Here is a 20,160-nt window from a genome sequence, read left to right as displayed (position 1 = left end):
CGCGCGCGGCCAGCTGCGGCTCGCACGCCGCCACGCACACGCGCACCGCACGCACCGCGCCCGCCGCGCCCGCCTCCGGCCCGCTCGCACAGAACGTCACCAGCTTGCCGCCGAACTGTTGACAACATATTGTTTTATTTATTTATTTAATTCAGCCTACGTGGCCCATCGTATCGGTCGGCGGTGAAGACGCTGACGCGACAGTCGCAGCGGACACATCGAGGCATGCTCCACCGAGGCATGGTACTCACCGCGAAGCGCGCCGCGACCGGCCGCCGCAGCCAGGCGGGCGCGCGCGGGGGCAGCGCGGCGCGGGCGGGGGGCGCGGCGGGGGGCGGGGGTACTCACCGCGAAGCCCGCGGAGACCGGCCGCCTCAGCAAGGCGGACCCGAGCGGGGGCAGCGCGGCGCGGGCGGGGGGCGCGGCGGGGGGCGGGGGGCGGGGGGCGGGGGGTACTCACCGCGAAGCGCGCCGCGACCGGCCGCCGCAGCCAGGCGGGCGCGCGCGGGGCAACGGCGCGGGCGGGGGCGGGGCGGGGGCGGGGGGCGGGGGGCGGGGGGTACTCACCGCGAAGCGCGCCGCGACCGGCCGCCGCAGCCAGGCGGGCGCGCGCGGGGGCAGCGCGGCGCGGGCGGGGGGCGCGGCGGGGGGCGGGGGGCGGGGGGCGGGGGTACTCACCGCGAAGCGCGCCGCGACCGGCCGCCGCAGCCAGGCGGACGCGCGCGGGGGCAGCGCGGCGCGGGCGGGGGGCGCGGCGGGGGGCGGGGGGCGGGGGTACTCACCGCGAAGCGCGCCGCGACCGGCCGCCGCAGCCAGGCGGGCGCGCGCGGGGGCGGGGGGCGCGGCGGGGGGCGGGGGGCGGGGGTACTCACCGCGAAGCGCGCCGCGACCGGCCGCCGCAGCCAGGCGGGCGCGCGCGGGGGCAGCGCGGAGCGGCCGGCGGCGGCGGCGGGGGGCGGGGGGCGGGGGTACTCACCGCGAAGCGCGCCGCGACCGGCCGCCGCAGCCAGGCGGGCGCGCGCGGGGGCGGCGCGGCGCGGGCGGGGGGGCGCGGCGGGGGCGGGGGGGGGGGGGGGGGGTACTCACCGCGAAGCGCGCCGCGACCGGCCGCCGCAGCCAGGCGGGCGCGCGCGGGGGCAGCGCGGCGCGGGCGGGGGGCGCGGCGGCCAGCGCCGGCAGCGAGCCCAACTGCGCGCCGCCGAATGACTCTAGGATGCTGCTCTGTGCCGCGCTACTCTGTACAAACAAAACACTCACGTCACAAAGAGTCTTAAAATATTTGCGTCACTAGTTGCAACTGAAAAGATCGCTCTCCAATTGCAACGAGTGACGTAAACATCTACCGAGCCTCCGTACGTACGACACAGGAAGGTACCGACCGTGGCGGGTGCCCGTCCGCCCAGCAGCTCCAGCACGGTGAGGTCAGCCCCGCCGGCGGCCAGCAGTGCGGGCGAGCGTGGCTCCAGGCCGCCTCCAGCGCCCACTGCTGCTGCTGCCCACACTCCGTCCGGCTGCGCGCCGCCCTGCACCACAAGTTTACTTACACCATCAACATTACAACAATCCGCTAACTTTATAGTCTGCGAGCCAGAAGTCAAGACTTCTAATAGGGTTAAAAGTTGTATTATGGAACGAAACCAACAGAAATAGACTTTAAACAGCAATTTAAAATCTATTTCTGTTCTTCTGTTGGCAAATCACAAATGTAAGAGCGTGGTATATGAATGAACGAGGTATCTCACGGCTTGCGTGTCGTTGGGGTCCCAGAGCAGCAGGCGGCCGTCCTTGGCGGCGGACAGCAGCAGCGCGGGGTCCTGGCGGCACCAGGACAGCGCCAGCACGCCCTTGTGGTGCCCCTCCAGCGTCGCCAGCGGGGACGCCGCCAGCCTGCCCCCACACAATCACACTTCTAAACACAACCCACACAGCATCATCTAATCAATAACACCTATCAGAAACTTTTATAGTTTCGGTACAACACGAACATTGATCCTTCGAGCCGGATCTGAACCAACGACTTATGAATTTACAGTTTCGGTATAACTCGAACGATATTACATTACATATATAAGTTGCAAAATATTGCACGGTAAGTGAGATGAGGTACAGGTAGTATATATAGAGTAGAATGAGATGAGTAGGTAGTAGAGTATATTACCTCAAGTCCCAGAGCTGTATGACGGGCGCGTGGTCGTCCTCGGAGGCGATGCAGAGCTGCGTGGCGACGGACGGGTGCCACGCCAACGTGCGCCAGCGGCTTCGGGACTGGGTGTCACTGTAACATCCTCACTCATTACCTACCTACCTTTCCTTTACTTAAAAAAAAATAACTTCCATACAATAATTGTGTCAGGTAATAATACAAGTATTGATATATAGTAAACACACACATACCTCAATTTCATGATTGGTTCATTCTTCCGTAAGTCCCATACGACGCATCGTGTCGTGAATGTCAGACCTAGAATGTGTTGAACCTAAAATGTATGAATAATCAATTAGTATGCATTACTATAGACATTATAGAAACGATGTATTTACAACAATACGACTAGGTTTGAAACAGCGTCAAAATATCGGGAGATATTCACGCATTTCAACTTAAAAATGTAAAATTACATGTAAGTTTCGTGCTCGTTCTTCTAGTGTTGAAGACTTTTCGAATGAGCCGTAGATTAAAAAAAAAAGGACGATTATTCAAAAGCGCTTCGATGTAAGTTTATTTGAATAAGTGATTCTCTTTTTCTATTTGTTCTTGAATAATATTGTCACGGTACATATCCCGTTTACAATAATAATTGTTATTATTATACGACTCGAACGAGTATCCCTGGACAATTCACACAGCGCCATCAAATCTCAAGATAAGTATAGTGTTATAGGCACTAGACATCTGGTACATAAGCGAAGTGACCGTTAATTATATATACATAAAGTGGGCCGTCAAATAGTTCACCATTATAATTACATAAAAAAACCTCAGTACAAATTTGAATTCTAATGGATTTTTTTTTGTTTTCCATGACTTGTTAGTCTCATCAATAGAGTGCTTTACAACAGTTTAGCACAGCATTAGATTCCCTCGAGAAGGCTGGTCAGGCATCTTGAAACAATTTATGAATAAATAATTAGCTTCGTACTCAGAAATTAAGAGGTTTAAATTAATTAATTATTGAGTGTGCGGATTAATGAATGAGTTAGTGAATGAGTGTGTGGATTAATGAATGAGTTAGTGAGTGAGTATGTGGATTAATGAATGATTTAGTGAATGAGTGTGTGAATGAATGAATGAATAAATAAATTAACATACCTGTTGATTCCATGCGACCCCTGCACATGATCATACGGCTACAGCTTCTGTTGCCCGGCGGCATTGGCTGACTGATGTGGTTTAGGTCCCACACAAAGATCTCACTCTCAGACGCTCCAGATGCGAGCAGGTTCTTCTGGTATGGATTGATATCCAGTGCTGATACATTGCCTGTTAAATTACATTCAAGAACTATAATAATATATCAAGACAATTCACACAACGCCATCTAGTTCAAAGCTAAGCAGAGCTTGTGATATGAGTACTTGAAGACAACTGACAGAAGCACATAGATTCAGTTTTTTTGTAAATATGTACATAATATTTCTAAAAAAACTCTTACTGGGTACTAAAAAACCGATATAAAAACGTATTTTTTTTAAATACATACATAATATACATTGGAAACACACAAACCAATACAAAGAACCAAACTCATGAATATAAAATGTTTGTACTATTTGAGGAATCGAATCTGCAACCATCGAAAAGTAAGGTAGTGTGCTAAACCGCTAGAACACAGAGGCCATCAGCTCATATAAAAGCAGCATTTTCTAATCTCCACTTTATAATGCTAAAAAATACTTATTCAGGTTTCTTGCATTATAAGATATTCAAATACAAATAGCATTTATTCATGTAGGACATTTTAACCGCTTATGATTTTTTTTTTATATTACAATTTTTTCCCTACTGTCCAGTTCAGTCCAGACCCAATTGAGAAGAACTGGCTAGAAACTCAATTGAATTTTTTTAAAAGCCAGTTCATTTACAATTTCTCTATATAGGTAGTCTATGTCTAATTAATTGAAAATCCCGTGCATGAACAACTATTGCCATGCACGCTCGTCATTACGATACTGATCTTTTCTAGTAAACAAACTATAGAAACATTCATAAAAAAATAGTACAATGTGGGGAGATAAGGGGTTATCAGTAACTGGTAACTGAATGAGTTGTGTCATACATAATAGAAATAGAAATCATCTTTATTCAAATGAAATTAATATAAACACTTTTGAATTTAAAGTCATATTTTTTTATTCTATCACTCATTATGAACGCAGACTCATTGTAAGAAGAATATGCAAGAATAATAATCTAACTAACCAGCAACCAATTGATAACCGAATGAGTTATTGTACATTCATAATAGAAATAGAAATCATCTTTATTCAAATAAACTTTACATAAATACTTTTGAATTGAAATAGTCATATTTTTTTTTTTTCATTCTTTTTTTTTTTAATATGATTTATTATTTCTCCTCACAAACATAATGGCAACAATCTGTAAAATACTTAAATTTATTAAAGCAGACTCATCACGAGAAGAATGTGCAAAAATAGTAAACTAACTGACCAGCAACCAATTATCATTTATATATATGTATAAGTAAATAAAATTGATGTCTTTTTGTAATTTACCGCTTTTAAATGAATGCTAATGAAATTATATTATTATATCTGCATTTGGATAGTGCTTATATTAAGTTTTTATTTCAATAAAGATTATATTTATTTATATGTGTAGGGTTAATTAAAAAAAATATATATATATTTGTCTGCTAGAATTTTTATTGCTAATCTCTGAAGCAGCTAGATTCTTCTGACAAGACTTGCACTATATAATGCAATATATTTATTTTTCTACAAATTTTTATTTTCTGACATACTAAAATAATATAAAATGATGCAGAGCCTTATATCAGTCATTCATGTTAAAAATTTCAATTAATAACTAACGACGTTCAGTACCGATTCCTGAATATATAAGCGAATTCAAACAAATTAAACAAACAAACAAACTCTTCAGTTTTATAATATTAATATAGATGTGTATATATGAGGTGCATATATAAGATATGGTAAATATAATACAATGAAAATGTCTCACCATTGTGTTTTGTGATACTGCCGAGTAAGGCATCACTGCTATTTTTAAGTAGTTTCTCCGCATTGTAGAACTCGAGCAAACCACCATCACAACCCCCCACTATGACCCCTGCACCGGACCATACAATCTTCTGGAATCTAGAAAATAAGTTATTATTATTATAGCTTTCACATCCACATAACACATATTTTTCAAAAATATAATTATTATATAAGCAAAGCCTTAAAGAGAGTTAGACTCTCTAATAACTCACTAAATGATTACTTGAATGACGAGTGTGCATGGCAATAGTTGTTCATGCACGGGATTTTCATTTAATGTTAGACATAGACACCTATATGTATATTGTAAACAACTGGCTTTTGAAAAAAAAGTAATTCAATTGAGTTTCTTGCCAGTTCTTCTCAATTGTATCTCTATACTAAACTGTTTGGTAGGGGAAAACTTATAATGTAAAAAATTTGACAATGCTAAGAAGTAAATATACATAAAGTGTCCTACATGAATAAAAGATTATAATATTTAATTTTAATATTTATTTATATTTATTTTCCATATTTTAAGTTCCATTTTTATTTAAATGAATTATTATTGTATAAAATGTGGTACATTGAGAGTGTTATATTAATTCTTAATAATTCCTTCCTTAATTAATGTATTTATAAATAACTAGCTAACCATGAGAACTCCATTCCACCTAAAATTAAATATGTCAAAGGTTTTTTAAGTTTATGCAATAAATTTCTGAACGCACCCTGTTTGATAGGTATCAGCAGTTTGTATGGGAAAATAAAATTGTTCTTTTTACTATTTTACATATAATTTCTTCATATTTTATCACCATTTAAACCTTCCCTGGACTTCCATGAATATTTTAAGACTAAAATTAGCCAAATCGGTTGAGCCATTATCGAGTTTTAGCGAGACCAACAAACAGCAATACATTTTCATATATATAGATTAATTGGTCAGAGATGTCTAAATGTGTGGAACATTTAGTAATTTCTGACATGGAACAAATTCACTTACTTAAGTTTTATTTTTCCATATAATTTCAAGTATATTTTTCAAATTTTTTTTATTTCTATATGGTCCCATTTGGATAAATAAATTCCTTAAACAATTTTAATAGTCTTGTGATGGGGACAAAGACCATAAAATGTAAATTACTTATACACAATGCATAAAATATTCTGGAAAACCACAAATTACAATATATCCACTCTAAACCATTAATTAACAATTCACATAGCACCATCTCATCACAAGTTAAGCAGTGCTTGTGTTATTGGTATTGACAACTGATTATCTATCTGTTGTTTAATACCTTTTTTTTCTAAATACTTAAATACATTATTTTTGTAAATATGTAATATACACAGAAAACATCCAGACCAATACAAACAATACATACTCATGTATATACAAGTTTGTATCATGTGAGGAATCAAACTTGTACCCTTTGGAAGTAAGGCAGTATGATTAAGCTGTTAGACCACCAAAGCAAAGTCAGATAAATTAAGTACATTTCATTATAATTAATTCCTCAAAAATCCTGCTAAGAATAAATAATTCTTCAAGACATTATATGGAATAAAAATAAGTAAAATCATCTACAAAACTTCTATTATAGGACACTAGTTTTGTTTATCTACATTCCAGACTCACAGACCTAGAGTCTGTGAGTTGGGAAGTAATATTTTATTACAGCATCATCAAATAAGAAACGGTACAATAGTAATGTTAATAATAATTAGTATGTAATTAAAATAACATTAAGAACTGCCTTTTAAAATAACATATACAAACGATAAAAAAATAGTATTAGATTAATATTAAAATTTAAAACTTCTATAATTTTCTGTCCAAAAACAGGAATAGATGTATATCACAAAGTGTATCACTATATTTATTCTCATTGTTTTAGAAAATAACTAAGCAAGTACAAGCATCTATGACATGTAATATTCTTAAATAGAACAAACAACTTACTTGTTTTGTGTCTGTAAACTGGACTTCAGTTCCAAATCAAGTCCAGGATCGTCCAGATTCAAGGAGTACAGCTCCAAACAAGAATTGAACTAAAGAAAACATCAACCTGCTGTGCCGCTGAGCCGGCCGCCAACAATATGGGGATAGTGTTCCGCTGGCGACCAGCTAATGTTCACTGCTTTCTTCAACTCTTTCAACTTCATCTTAGAGCCACTATTTCACTGTAACAAGTTTAGTAACCAAGAAAAACTCACTAAATCGAAGTATTTTTAAATTATGTCACACTTTTCTTACGAGTACAACTAGCAAACTATGTCGAGTTCCGTTTTGAGTATATTAACTTTACGATAGAGGAAATTTTGAATTTTATTTTTTTACACTCAATAAACAGCATTTTAATTAGAAAAATGCAATATTTACCATAAAAACAGCGAGTTGGCACTTCCAACGTGGCTGACGTCAAAACTGGTGAAAAACATACAATGTGACACTTCACATTTTGACATTGACAGTTATGAACATTGTTCATGTATATAATGACAACATTAGAATATTTAAGATGCAATCTTATGTAGTGGATTATTGGTAAATTTGTTTGAATTTTCATGTTATTTATATGCATTAAAATGTTTAATTGAAGTTCTTGTGTCTGTGGTCATGAATAAAGAATTATTAAAAAAATATATATTGAATTTCTATTCAATATTTTTCATTATGAATTCAATTGTATCGTACTTAAATAATTAATTATAATGCGAACATAATAACTCTCTAGTATAGAATAATGTCAAGTATGAGACGTCTTCAAGCACATTAGGGATTCTGTGCCAAGAACTTTTTTATTTTATTATTTGAACATGAAATAGGTGCCTACATCGAAAGCATTTTGTTTCCATGCCAACAACAATGCAGATCAATGCACTGCTTGCAATGCAATATCTTTAAGAGGCTATAAAGCATAAATACTTATTTATTTACTGATTTCAAAATTATTCTTTTGTGTACCTATAACATAAACTACCATCTACTTTAGAACAAGAGCAGCATAAAAGGCAAAAATAGTAAGTTATACAGCCTAAATAATCAGGTAATTAGGTGCTTAGGCTCTAATAATTAACATAGGTTGGATAGAATTATAACAAGGACACGTAAACAATGTCAGTGAATATCATAAAGAAAGAAAAAAAGCAAAACAGTGTCAACTATTATTAGAAAACCCTTTATTTGCTAACAATATTAAATATTAATAATAGAATTTATGAAATATAACATCAAACAGCAATTTTTCATAATTATTTATTGTTTGACAGACACGGTAAAATTATATGAACAATATCTCTTACTTATATCAAAAACTATTATATTTAGGAGTTTAATATTAATGTAAAAAGTACAACGCCTGCCGTTTACCTTCACGCAAATGTATTACGTACTTTTTTAGTGTTTTATGTTCATTCTTTAATGAGCATAAATGTAATAATTAATAATATTAACAAAATAGAACATATGTACTAGGATGTAATGGTGTCCATAATGCCTCATCAATTAATGACAAATCGGTAGTTTAGAGGTATAACACAACACATTACTTCGATGTTGCCGTGTTCTATTACTCGCACGGTGCAAATATTTGTATTCATTAGCATGATCTTGTTCCGAATCAGCGATACATTAAAAAAATAAGTATGACTATTCAAAAGAGCTTATTTACTTATTATTTTGGTTAAAAGAATCATATCATTATTATATGTAATTTGTATTTATTTAATAATACTTAAATAATTGTTATGGCCCGACTGGACAGTCCCTCTCCATCCTAATGATACGTTTACATTCAGTCACTTCCACTGCCACTCGCGCTGCCAGTCCTTTGAATCCCGCACGAAAACAGACAATCGAGGGAGTGCCGGGCAGCGCGAGTGGCAGCGCCAATAGCATGGGAAGTATCGTGTTTAAACTCTTGCGCTGCTCACTTCCCTGCCCACTCGGGCTGAGTGTAAACGTAGCATAAGGTTGCCTAGAAGGAATCGCTATTTAGCGATAAGGCCGCCCATTGTTACTTCTATAATGTTATTGTTGTTTTTTTTTATGTACTATATTAATGTATGTAATTGTTATTTTCTTTCTGTGAGAGGAACAATAAAGAGTTTTTCATTCATTCACTCATTCATCTTTGTCATTAACAGCAATGCCTATAGCGCTAAGCAAAGAGGAGTGGGGCCGCATCACCCGCTGCAGCGAGCTGGATCGGGAGGACCCAGACACTGTCAGGCGGCGAGAGTATGTTAGATACCTCGACACCACCTCCAGGGAGATGACTAAATCATGGCCCAACTCCGTTGAGGTACCTAAGATGGTAGAAATAACATATTTGAACTAGTGGTGCCCGCAAGTTATTTGACATACATACAGACACTCATTTGACGGCCACGGTAGTATAGCGGTTTTTTTAGGGTTGATAATGGAATGGTGCACCCGCCTGCGCTAACGGTTTACGCTGGCGGGGCACCAGTGGAGGATGATAGGATGAGCATGAGGTCAGGTCAGTTAGCCCATCGTGCAAATTCACCAGAAATTAAACACGATGGTTTCCAGGGGGAACCGCGTGGAGGTCGACCTGACATGGTACATTGCTAGCAATGGGGTTATCAATCCACATTACTAACAATCCCCTTCCCCCCTTTTAGCACACCGATTTACTTCCGATCGTCGCGGGTTCGATTCCACGCAGGGTACAAACATTTGTATTCACTAATATGATTTGGGTTTGCATATAGCATCGGTTTGGGTGTTATCTATGTATATGCTTATTTACAAAAAAAGAGTATATATAATAATAATAAGTTTATTGTGCAAAAAAAAAACAGTTACAAAAATGGACTTAGCTAAGGTTCTATATCTACTATATATACACATAACTTCACTTTTTATACTAATTTAAAATTTTTATGTAAACAAATCGATTGTATATTAAAAAGTATATATATATATATTAGTTGTTTATCTAACAACTGATATATACCTATAACGCAAGCTTTGCTTCGCTTAGACTTAGTTTATTATTACTGTTGAACGGAAACCTGCCGCGTAGCCTTTAATTTCTCTTCTCAACCAAAACATATTTTCAAAACCTATAGTTACATAATAATTACGTGATGATATATCCGAACCGATACTATACTGAAACCGTCAAGAAAATAGCTTATTTAGTCTGCACTTGCAATTCCTCTGGTTTTGCGGGTGCTCATGCGCAATCACCAAATGAGCTGCTAGCTCGTTTGTCGCCTATATTATAAAAAAGCTTTCTCAAATTCTTTTATTAAATAATAATAAAAAATCTCAAAATAATTCACACAGCGCATTCTAGACCCAAGTTAAGCTAGCTAAACCTTGTGTTATGGGTGCTATATAGTTAACTGATACAGATATATTAGATTTCAACTTACCACCAGGTGAGCAGTAAGCTCGTTTGTCTCCTATACTATAAAAAATATTGCAACTTTGTTGACAGAATGTAAACAAGCGCAATGAAGAGTTACGCTGCGCTCGGATTGAAGCTGCAGAGCAAGCGAACACCAAGTTCTACAAGCGCTACATAAAGCGCAAGAAGGATGAACAGCAGCGACTCATGTACAACGCTAGGGACACTGTGTTTAAGAATAAGGATGCGCCGAAACTATTGCTCAGGTAGATGATCTTTTTATATGTAACTAGCTACTCTTCTTCTACTGGCCTTTAATTGGGTTTTTGGATCTAATCGTTGATCGCAAGATAGGTACGTTGAAACCCTACTAAAAATAAACTTTATGGATGCGTGCGTGAGAAGGCTTCGAATAACTGAAATGGCACAGAATGGGGTTCGGCTTCGCTCGGGTGACGATGTATTATATATATATAAACTTTCCTCTTGAATCACTCTATCTCATCATCATCATCATCATCGCAGCCCGGAAGACGTCCACTGCTGGACATAGGCCTCCCCCAAAGATCTCCACGACGATCGGTCCTGCGCTGCTCACATCCAATGCCTTCCAGCGATCTTGACCAGATCGTCGGTCCACCTTGCTGGAGGCCTTCCCACGCTGCGTCGTCCGGTCCGTGGTCGCCACTCGAGGACTTTACTGCCCCAACGGCCATCTGTCCTACGAGCTATGTGCCCTGCTCATTGCCACTTCAAAGTCGCAATTCTCTCTATCTATTAAATAAAAATAACAAAACCCGTTGCGTAGTTTTAAAGATTTAAGCATACATAGGGACGGACAGACAGCGACAGCGACTTTTTTTTCAAATTAAAATTCAAAAATCATTTATTCATGTAGGACATTTTAGCCGCTTATGAACGTCAAGTTTCTACATTATATTTTTTTTCCCTATGTTCCTGTACTTTACTTGTTTTATACTACGTAATGATGTGAAATGAGAAACAGTCTGATAGTCTACCATGGAAAGTGGAAATCGACATCTATAGAGGATCCCATAGAAAGGAGAAGTAACTTACTTTTCTGTTTTGTGCATGTACCGCATCATGGAAATCTAAATATATATAACTCAAAGGTGACTGACTGACATAGTGATCTATCAACGCACAGCCCAAACCACTGGACGGATCGGGCTGAAATTTGGCATGCAGGTAGATGTTATAACGTAGGCATCCGCTAAGAAAGTAATTTGATAAATTCCATCCCTAAGGAGATAATATAGGTGATGAAAGTTTGTATGAAACTTTGTCAATTTTAAACCGATCGGACTGAGACTTTGAATGCATAAAGCTACTATGACGTAGCATCCCCTAAGAAAGGATTTTGATAAATTCCACCCTTATGGGAGTAAATTAACGCGAGCGAAGCCGCGGACAAAAGCTAGTGACAAATAAGCTTATTGTCAACCACGGAATGTGTAACACCACAGAACGGAGTAGTCATTTTCTTCACTATCACATGGATATCACAAACAATAAAATGAAAAGTGACTCCCATTTTGTCTTTAATTTGCTTGATGCCTTGGTTTTCCCCTCCCCCTCTTTCCTCCTATTTTTCCCTCAACAGTAATTTTCATAAAATCATCGCGCTGTATCAAGTGTTCCAACATTTTTCCTCCTCTATTTTCTACTATATTCAATATCTGCCTTTTTTCTTTTACCTTTTGTAGTACTTCTTCGTTTCTTGCTTTATCTTTTCAGCTAATTCTTTCCATCACGTTATATAAATAAAAAAAACATATTTGTCTGTCTGTTTGTTCTTGTTAATCTCTGAAACAGCCGGACTGATTTTGTCGGGACTTTCCCTCGCAGATATTTTATTTATTTCAATTCCATGCGGACAAAGTCGCGGGTGACTGCTAGTCAATTTTAAGACCAGCCATTTCGTGTGAATATGCAGTATATTTGGTACTTACAAATTGTAGCGCAGTCATCGAGACAGTCATCCAGAAGGAACGTCAAGAGCAGCTGAAGTTTAATGCGGAACAACGACGGATGGAGGCAGAACAGAAGAAAGGATGACGAGGATATAATAAAGAAGCGAAAGAGTGGAACGAGCTGATGGAACTTAAGAAGAAGCGTAGGTTTGACGCCAATAAGCAGCACCAGAAGGAAATATTGGAGCAGTAAGATATTTATATTGTGTATCATTATTTTTGTTTGCGTTGCCATAAGGAGTCTCAAGGTACAACGTAACTTCTTCTTACAGTCCTTAATAACTTTGCAATGTCATACAACAGGGCACACGAAATTGCAGAGCGGAATAGAATTGAATACGAAACTGAGTTGAACATGCAGAAGATAGACAACATGAGGGCCGACCAGGAGATGGCTAATCTTAAGGATTTCGAAGAGAATTTCGTGAGTAAAATTTGAATATTCTAATAAACTTTTGAATGCCCGCCTTTTTGACTCTATCGTCATTTTCACAATATCTAATTAGTCAAGAAGAATGGGTAAGAAACTTTGCTGGTATTCTTATTAACCAACGCGGAAAGAGTGGTTAAGCAGCTTAAGAGGGTAGGTATATGTTTGACTTTTCTATATTAACTTGACTTAACCAACGAATTTTGTACCTCAAAACTAAAAACCTTTATTTAATTCGTGGTTTGAGAATTAAAATTTTGTAATTAAGAACAAATGTAAATTTTTGCTATATTTCAAAATGTTTTCAAGTAATATATTACATTTGAAGAACAAACAAATCATGACCTCTAACGATTAGAGAAGACTAGTCCCAACGAGCGGCATTCATACAAAATCTTTAATAATTTATTCACGACTAAAATTATGAGCATTAGATATTTAAACTTTGGTGCTTAAGCTAGCTGAATTATGAAACTCTGATGTATTGGATGTAACAGAAAGCCGAGGAGATGGCCCGCATCTGGTGGGACATGGAACGTTCGCGGGCGGAGAACGAGCAGCGAGCACGCGAGCGAGCAGCGCACGGACAACTCGACGACCGGCTGCTGGAAGTTCTGCAGCGAGAACGAACGCGTGTGAATGACAAACGACAAAGGACCGAGAGGGAGGTACTGTGACTATTCGCGACACGGCACTACACATCCTATATGGTTGTAAGCCAAGCATTAACGGAATATCTCCTTTGGAAGGTACACACTCTATCCTGAGGAGATAAACCATCACTTTTAAGAATATCTTTCAATTTTTGTCTAGGCAGCGAACTCTAAAATAAAGCGAGTATAATAGATCTTTGCAGGTCGTAGTGCTACAGATCTCTTTAGCATCTGGCCTATCCTGAGGAAATAAACCATCGCTCCTAAGAATATCCTTTAATTCTTGTCCCTAATGGGCCTAGGCAGCGGAATCTAAAAAAGGGTGAGCATTATATGCAGGTCAGTGCTAAAGGTCTCTTTAGCACCCTCACTATCCTATATATATATAGTAGAATAAATATTTTACACTACTCTGTGTGATAAACATCGCAAATCTAATTTACAGTTAAAGGAAGAGAAACTACGAGTGCTGGAACAGATCAGTCAGAAGTTGGAGACGGGTGACGCAGCCCGCGAGGCTAAGGAACAGGCTATCCTTGAGAAGGCTATCAAGGAGAAAGAGGCCGCGTGAGAATTCTATTAAATATACCTACGGCACCGAAAATACTTGTTTTTTATACATTTTTCACATTTTCCCAGAGAGTTAAGAAGTACGGACAACAAGTGACAAGTTACTAAATACTACATAATTACTCGGTTCGGCTAGCTCCCTCAGTTGAGAAGTACTAGCAAGTCACTCTACAAGTGACAAGTTAAGTTACTAAATACGAAATGCTTTACCTTGAACAGAGCTGAGGCACGTCGCGAGGCTCAGGAACGTAAGAAGGCGCAATTCCAACAAGACAGGATAGACACCAGGAAAAAATACCTACGCGACGAGGAACAACGGCTGCACGAGTTCAACACGATGCGACAGTGGGAGATTATGAACAGGTACACTTTGGCAAAAAATCTAAATTTTGGAGTGAGATCATGAATTTTTTTACCCTATTACTGACTGTTTTTTATCTTCAATATATAGATTTAACTTTAACTAACTTAATGATTTGATAGAAATCTGAACCTGAAGGATATGACTGAATTCTTTTTATATCTTTGTCCGACATCTGCTACTCCTCAACCCACTCTCAGAACAGCAGGTCATCTTAAAATCATCTTAAAAGTTTTCAACCGGAAGGATATAGCTGACGGATAACGCCCCTACCTTGATGATGGTTGTGTTGTGATGATGTGAACTATGATGTCCATAAGTTGGAAAAAAGTGGTGACTCATTAAATTCGACCTACGTTGTTATACGTAGAACGAAATTATGTGAACAAGTGTGACATTAAAACTAATACAATATAATATTACATTCGGGCAAAAATTTTACTAAAGTGGTTTTATTAATACAGGAAATGTGTTTATCTCTTATCTGTTTGAACAGCTGCTATTTGCTTTATTAATTTATTTAACTAGCGACCAGACAGCTAATAAGTTTTTTATGTAATTGGACTGACAAACACACTGACTGCCCACCTGATGGTAAGTGGTAATAATAATGGTGGTATTGAGTATTGGTAACAATCACTGTTAAATAAAAGAGTGTTAAATGCTTTTGTTTTCTACAAAAGCTATCTATTTATTCACCTTTCACATGTTTTGACTTCTATTGAAATTAAAAAAATCAATGTTGAATATTTTAGAAGTGAATATTTTGTCTTAATATTTTTTTTCAATCGTATGACGTTTAATTGCTACAATATTGTAATTAAAATTGAATATCAAATGGTTTTAGGTTCAAGAATGCGGAACTGTACGAAGACTTCCAACAGAAGTTCAAACAAGACCGTGACCGCAAAATAAAAGTGTACAGGGAAGATATTCTCAAGTTGTGGGTATGTTGAAAGTTTAGGTATTTCGATGACCTCGATGACGCTGGCGGCGCACCAGTGGAGGATGATAAGATGTACATGAGGTAAGGTCCATTCGCCAAATGGTCCTTCGCCAATTCAGTGAATTTTTGGGCTCGGGGCGGTGTCCACAGATCGTGGCAAATTCCTCCAACGTAAACCTGCCCTTTAGGAACTTCTCACGATGGTTTCCAGAACATGGAGGTCAACTTAACATGGTACATTGCTAACAATGGTGTCATCAGTCCACATTACTAACAATCTATGTTGATAACCGCATGCCTTCTACTTGTTACTGTGTTAATTTATTAAATAATTATTATAAAGAGCAACACATAAGTTTCTTGCTCGTTCTTGTTGTGATTAGTCTGCGTTCCGAATGAGTGGTAGAATCAAAAAGATATGCCTTATAAAAGAGAATATATTATATAAAAAGATATGCCATATAAAATATATATTCTAAAGTACTTATCTTCAGTTTTCTTTAATAAAGTTTATTTCTATTTCTATTGTTTTTAATACCCTTCCCCACGGTAATTCTATTGTAAAAATTCGCAGCGTGAGCGTAACGAGCGTGAAGCTAAGTCTCTAGCAGAGACGCGGCAGTTCTACGGGGCAGACGCAGAGCAGAAAATTCGTGACGCAGACAACGAGCTGCTGACGCATGCAGACTATCTGCTACAAGAAGCGCGTCGTCATCAGCGACCCGATCGACCGCTGCGCAGAACCATCGATGTTCGTACACTACCGTATTTTATTTATGTAACTGAAATTGGGAATGATTTCCCATGGCCTCCTCAGTGGTAAGCGGCTTCAGTGGTCTTATTATCGAACTGAAATGAGGAGTAATTTGACTGCCTACTTGGTCAACTGCCTCGGAGGTGGTATGTATAGTTTATTATTTGAAGTTAGTAAATTTTTTGCCATACATTAATCTAAACAAATTAATATTATAGTTCAGTTATTTATTGAGATAGATTTAGTTTATATAATTTTAAATTAAATTGTTGTACCTCAGGGTACATTATTGGGACCTGTGCTGTACTGAGTAGTTAAATTCTAACTTATGTATTGTTATTCAGCGTATTTTATCTGAAATATTGGTATTCAGCATATTCTAAATGAAGTTTTGTGATTCAGCGTTACTGCAAGTTGTATCGACTATATCCAATGCCGGATCTACCAGCGTCTCTGCAGGAACACTTCAAGTCGTATGCTCCGCGGGACGGCTCTAAGCCTGATCCTTCGTACACCGCACCAGCTCCGCCACCTCCAGACCATGGATTAGATGCACTGGATCTAGAGGATCAACCGGATAGGATTGAAGGCAAAAGGGATGGTTTACAAAAGATTGAAAAGGTACGGTTTGAAGATAGCTTCATATTATTACGAATTTAAAATCTTTGAAAACTACAATAATATATGACATCACAATCGGAGTTTTAACCATTAGATTTTGGGTTTAAATATATGACTCTAGTGGTATTTTTGCGAGTAACGCATCAAGTGAAAAAAATATTATGAAGGTAATCAGTCGGATCGCTAACTTTTTAAAAATATTCTGTTGCCGATTTTCATGAGGGACAATATAGGAAACTAATAGTAAAATAGTTTCTGAGTCTATTCAATGCAAACAATAAAATTTTCCCTGTTTATAATATATTAATAGTTTTTTTTATAATAACGTATTACAATATAGAAAAGGTACTTATCATTTGGGTCACGCAACGCTGCGGGGACGAGGTAATGGATAATAATGTATTAAAAATTCACGTATTAATTATTTGTAAACAGGGTGGACGTTCTAAGCAGGTCGAGAAGAAAGAGGTAAAATCTAACGATGACTACAAAAGGCAGGGTCGGGCTAATGGACTACAGAGGAGGCACGGTCAAGTAATTATTACAGATTTAATTTATATTTTCATACTACAAAAGAATTCTCTGAATAGTAATTTTAATTTTGTATTAGCTGTAAATTCGTAGTTACGAAGTCTATTACAGATAAGATAATATTAGTAACTTACGGCCCCGGTGGGCGCAGTTTAGAACCTTACCAGCCTTATCTCATTGGTAGGGAGCGAGTTCGATTCTCTAACAATACAATGCTTTGTATTTTTTGATATCTTGTCTGTAGAGTCATTTTGTATGTATGTATTTAATATTACTATCAGCTGTTTAGTATATAGAGTGCAAATGTTGCTTAATTTTGTAACACAAAAAAATATCTCTTTGAATGGTGTTGCTTCGAAAGTTTATTCTGTGTAGTCGTTTTAGTCGAAAGTAACGTTGTTACACCTACACATTTTTTATATGTAATTATCTTCTATTGTTCGTACCAGGGTATCAATAACCGAATAAGATATACTCATTAAAAATAATACAGTATCCAATTTGCTATTGGATAATACTTAAATTATTTCAAGAATTGACAAGATGGTGGTATATTTTTTAGTGTTTATTTGTTTTCAATTTGTGTGTTAATTGAGGAGATATGTATATAAATTTCCAAAAAAAGCCTTAATAGTCTGCGTCCAGGTTCTAACATTGTAATTTCTTAAGATTGTATGTATATAATAAACGGAGGAGGCCTGTGTCCAGCAGTGGACGTCTTCCGGGCTGCGATGATGTTGTTGTATCTATACAATTTTCTAAATAAAAACTAGAAATCTTCACCGTCCAATTTCTAACATTTGTAATTTCAACAGCATGACCTTAATCTGCCGCCCATAACTGCGGTCCCATGTCCGGTCGAGAGCTGTCGCTGCGAACTCAAGTAGCAGTGATGAAATAAAACCAAGAACATTTACAAAATAATATCTTTATTCATATCAACTTTAGAACGTGTATGTCTATTCTTTTAAACATAGAGAGCGTTTGTTTATGGCACGAGTGTGATTTTTACGTTATCGTGTGACTAGAAACAATGGTGGATATCAAATTTATTGTGAAAACAGTAATAAATGTTTGAAATACGTCCTAATTCGGTGATATTTCTTAACAATACAATAATTAAAGTCGAAATTAAACTAGCACTTACTAATATTATCAAATCTTTGGTCGTTTTGAGTGTAGATTATAATCAACGGTGGTTTTTACATAAAGAAAAACTTTCCAACTTATTCTATTTACAATTCCAAAATTAGATAAACAGTTAATAATGTTAATGGAAAAAAATCGTATAAGATGTTTGTTTATTTATTGTATTATATATTTATTTTATCATTTTATACATAATTGTATATGTAATTGTATTTTCTGTGAGAGGAACAATAAAGATTCATTCAAGATGTCGTCTCTAAATTAAATATGTCAAAAGTTGGTGGACAAAATATTAATTATGATATATTAATTATTATTTATTACAAGAATGAAATAAATCATGGGATTTCGGAGTCACTAATAAATCGTTGAAACAAACATATCTTTTTTTTATATAAAAAAAAATATTATACAGCAACTAGTGTCAGACTGATACAGTTTTAACGATCGAAACCAAGTCTCTATATCTTAAACACTTAAGATATTTTATAATCTATTATAAAGGGAATATTTTATAAAGGGAGCGAAAATTCAGTCGAAAACTAGATAATCTACTTCCTTCATAAAAAAAGTTAAAAATCTAATAACTTACACTATATTCTTAGCTTTTGAATTCTTCCTTTTCTTTCAAGCTATATTCTTAATTAAGAAAGAGACAAAAAACATTTTTTTCTAGTCATTGTTATGGAACACTGGTTGATTAAGAGACTATAGTTTTTATAAATAAGGGAGGTATATATATAAAAGGGATTATGTTTGGAATTGTAGATAGATTACAACAGTACAAACAGACCAATGCGTCAAAGAATTACATGTAAAAATATGGAATCCTCTCTATATATACAATATTCGTAATACTTTCGTTTACTTTGGCTTGCACAATATTGTCTATCGTTTAGGTATTTGAGGTGCGCGACTGAGACAGAACATAGCCAGAATGAGACAGAAGATCGACTCGATCTCTGTCTATTATAGAGAACATGACTTTCATTACTTCTCTTTCTAAAACTAAGGTCTTATGACTTCTTGGTTGGTATTTATTAAAATGACTTCTAGTTTTTAAGGTCGTAAGATCAAACGTGGTCGATACCAAAAACCAGTAAGTTAATATTTATTTTTGTAATTGTACAAGCCCATTTGAAAACAATAAGAACTGAGTTTCTTGTCAGTTCTTAACTCGAAATCATTTCGAGCTGACGGTAGATTTGACATTTTGAATTTGAATTATGTTTAATCTGCTTTAGTCGCGTACCTCAAAAATATCCTTTCACTATTCACAGACGATATTAACTAACTGATCGTTTTTATATAAATTTTACATCTTTCAAATGATCGCTGATTAATACCGGCTGTTCTACAATGTATAACAAAAATATATGTGTAGCTGTAAAGGTGTATCCACAGCTACTAAATATGACAAAAAGACCAAAGGACATTAGGTGCAGTCAGTTAAATTGTATCTGTGGATACATATGTTTAGGTTTCATTATTATTTGTAACACCAGTCGAATATAATATGTACTCTGGTACAA

General features: G+C 37.8%; 1 protein-coding gene and 1 long non-coding RNA gene across 2 annotated transcripts; one reads left to right on the top strand and one right to left on the bottom strand.

Moving 5' to 3' along the window:
• Window positions 1-3,360: 3,360 nt before the first annotated feature.
• Window positions 3,361-7,282, bottom strand: LOC131848341 (uncharacterized). The gene is made up of 3 exons (XR_009357757.1): window positions 7,199-7,282; window positions 5,207-5,343; window positions 3,361-3,481 (listed from the first exon to the last, which is right to left on the bottom strand). It is a non-coding gene; the product is annotated as an uncharacterized LOC131848341 (long non-coding RNA).
• Window positions 7,283-10,073: 2,791 nt separating this feature from the next.
• On the top strand, window positions 10,074-18,845 carry LOC131848342 (trichohyalin). The gene is given in 12 exon segments (XM_059198159.1): window positions 10,074-10,088; window positions 10,710-10,885; window positions 12,602-12,802; window positions 12,917-13,037; window positions 13,541-13,711; window positions 14,142-14,263; window positions 14,486-14,629; window positions 15,475-15,574; window positions 16,148-16,324; window positions 16,730-16,948; window positions 17,384-17,482; window positions 18,295-18,845. Coding segments are annotated over 12 exon segments (1,617 nt in total). The 3' UTR covers window positions 18,367-18,845.
• Window positions 18,846-20,160: the final 1,315 nt, after the last annotated feature.

The sequence above is a fragment of the Achroia grisella genome, unplaced genomic scaffold, assembly GCF_030625045.1.
Source record: "Achroia grisella isolate CSIRO2021 unplaced genomic scaffold, CSIRO_AGI_Agris_v1 utg5499, whole genome shotgun sequence".
Taxonomy (NCBI): Eukaryota; Metazoa; Arthropoda; class Insecta; order Lepidoptera; family Pyralidae; genus Achroia; species Achroia grisella.
Note: the sequence above shows the minus strand (reverse complement) of the source record. Positions and strands in the feature narration are given on the sequence as shown.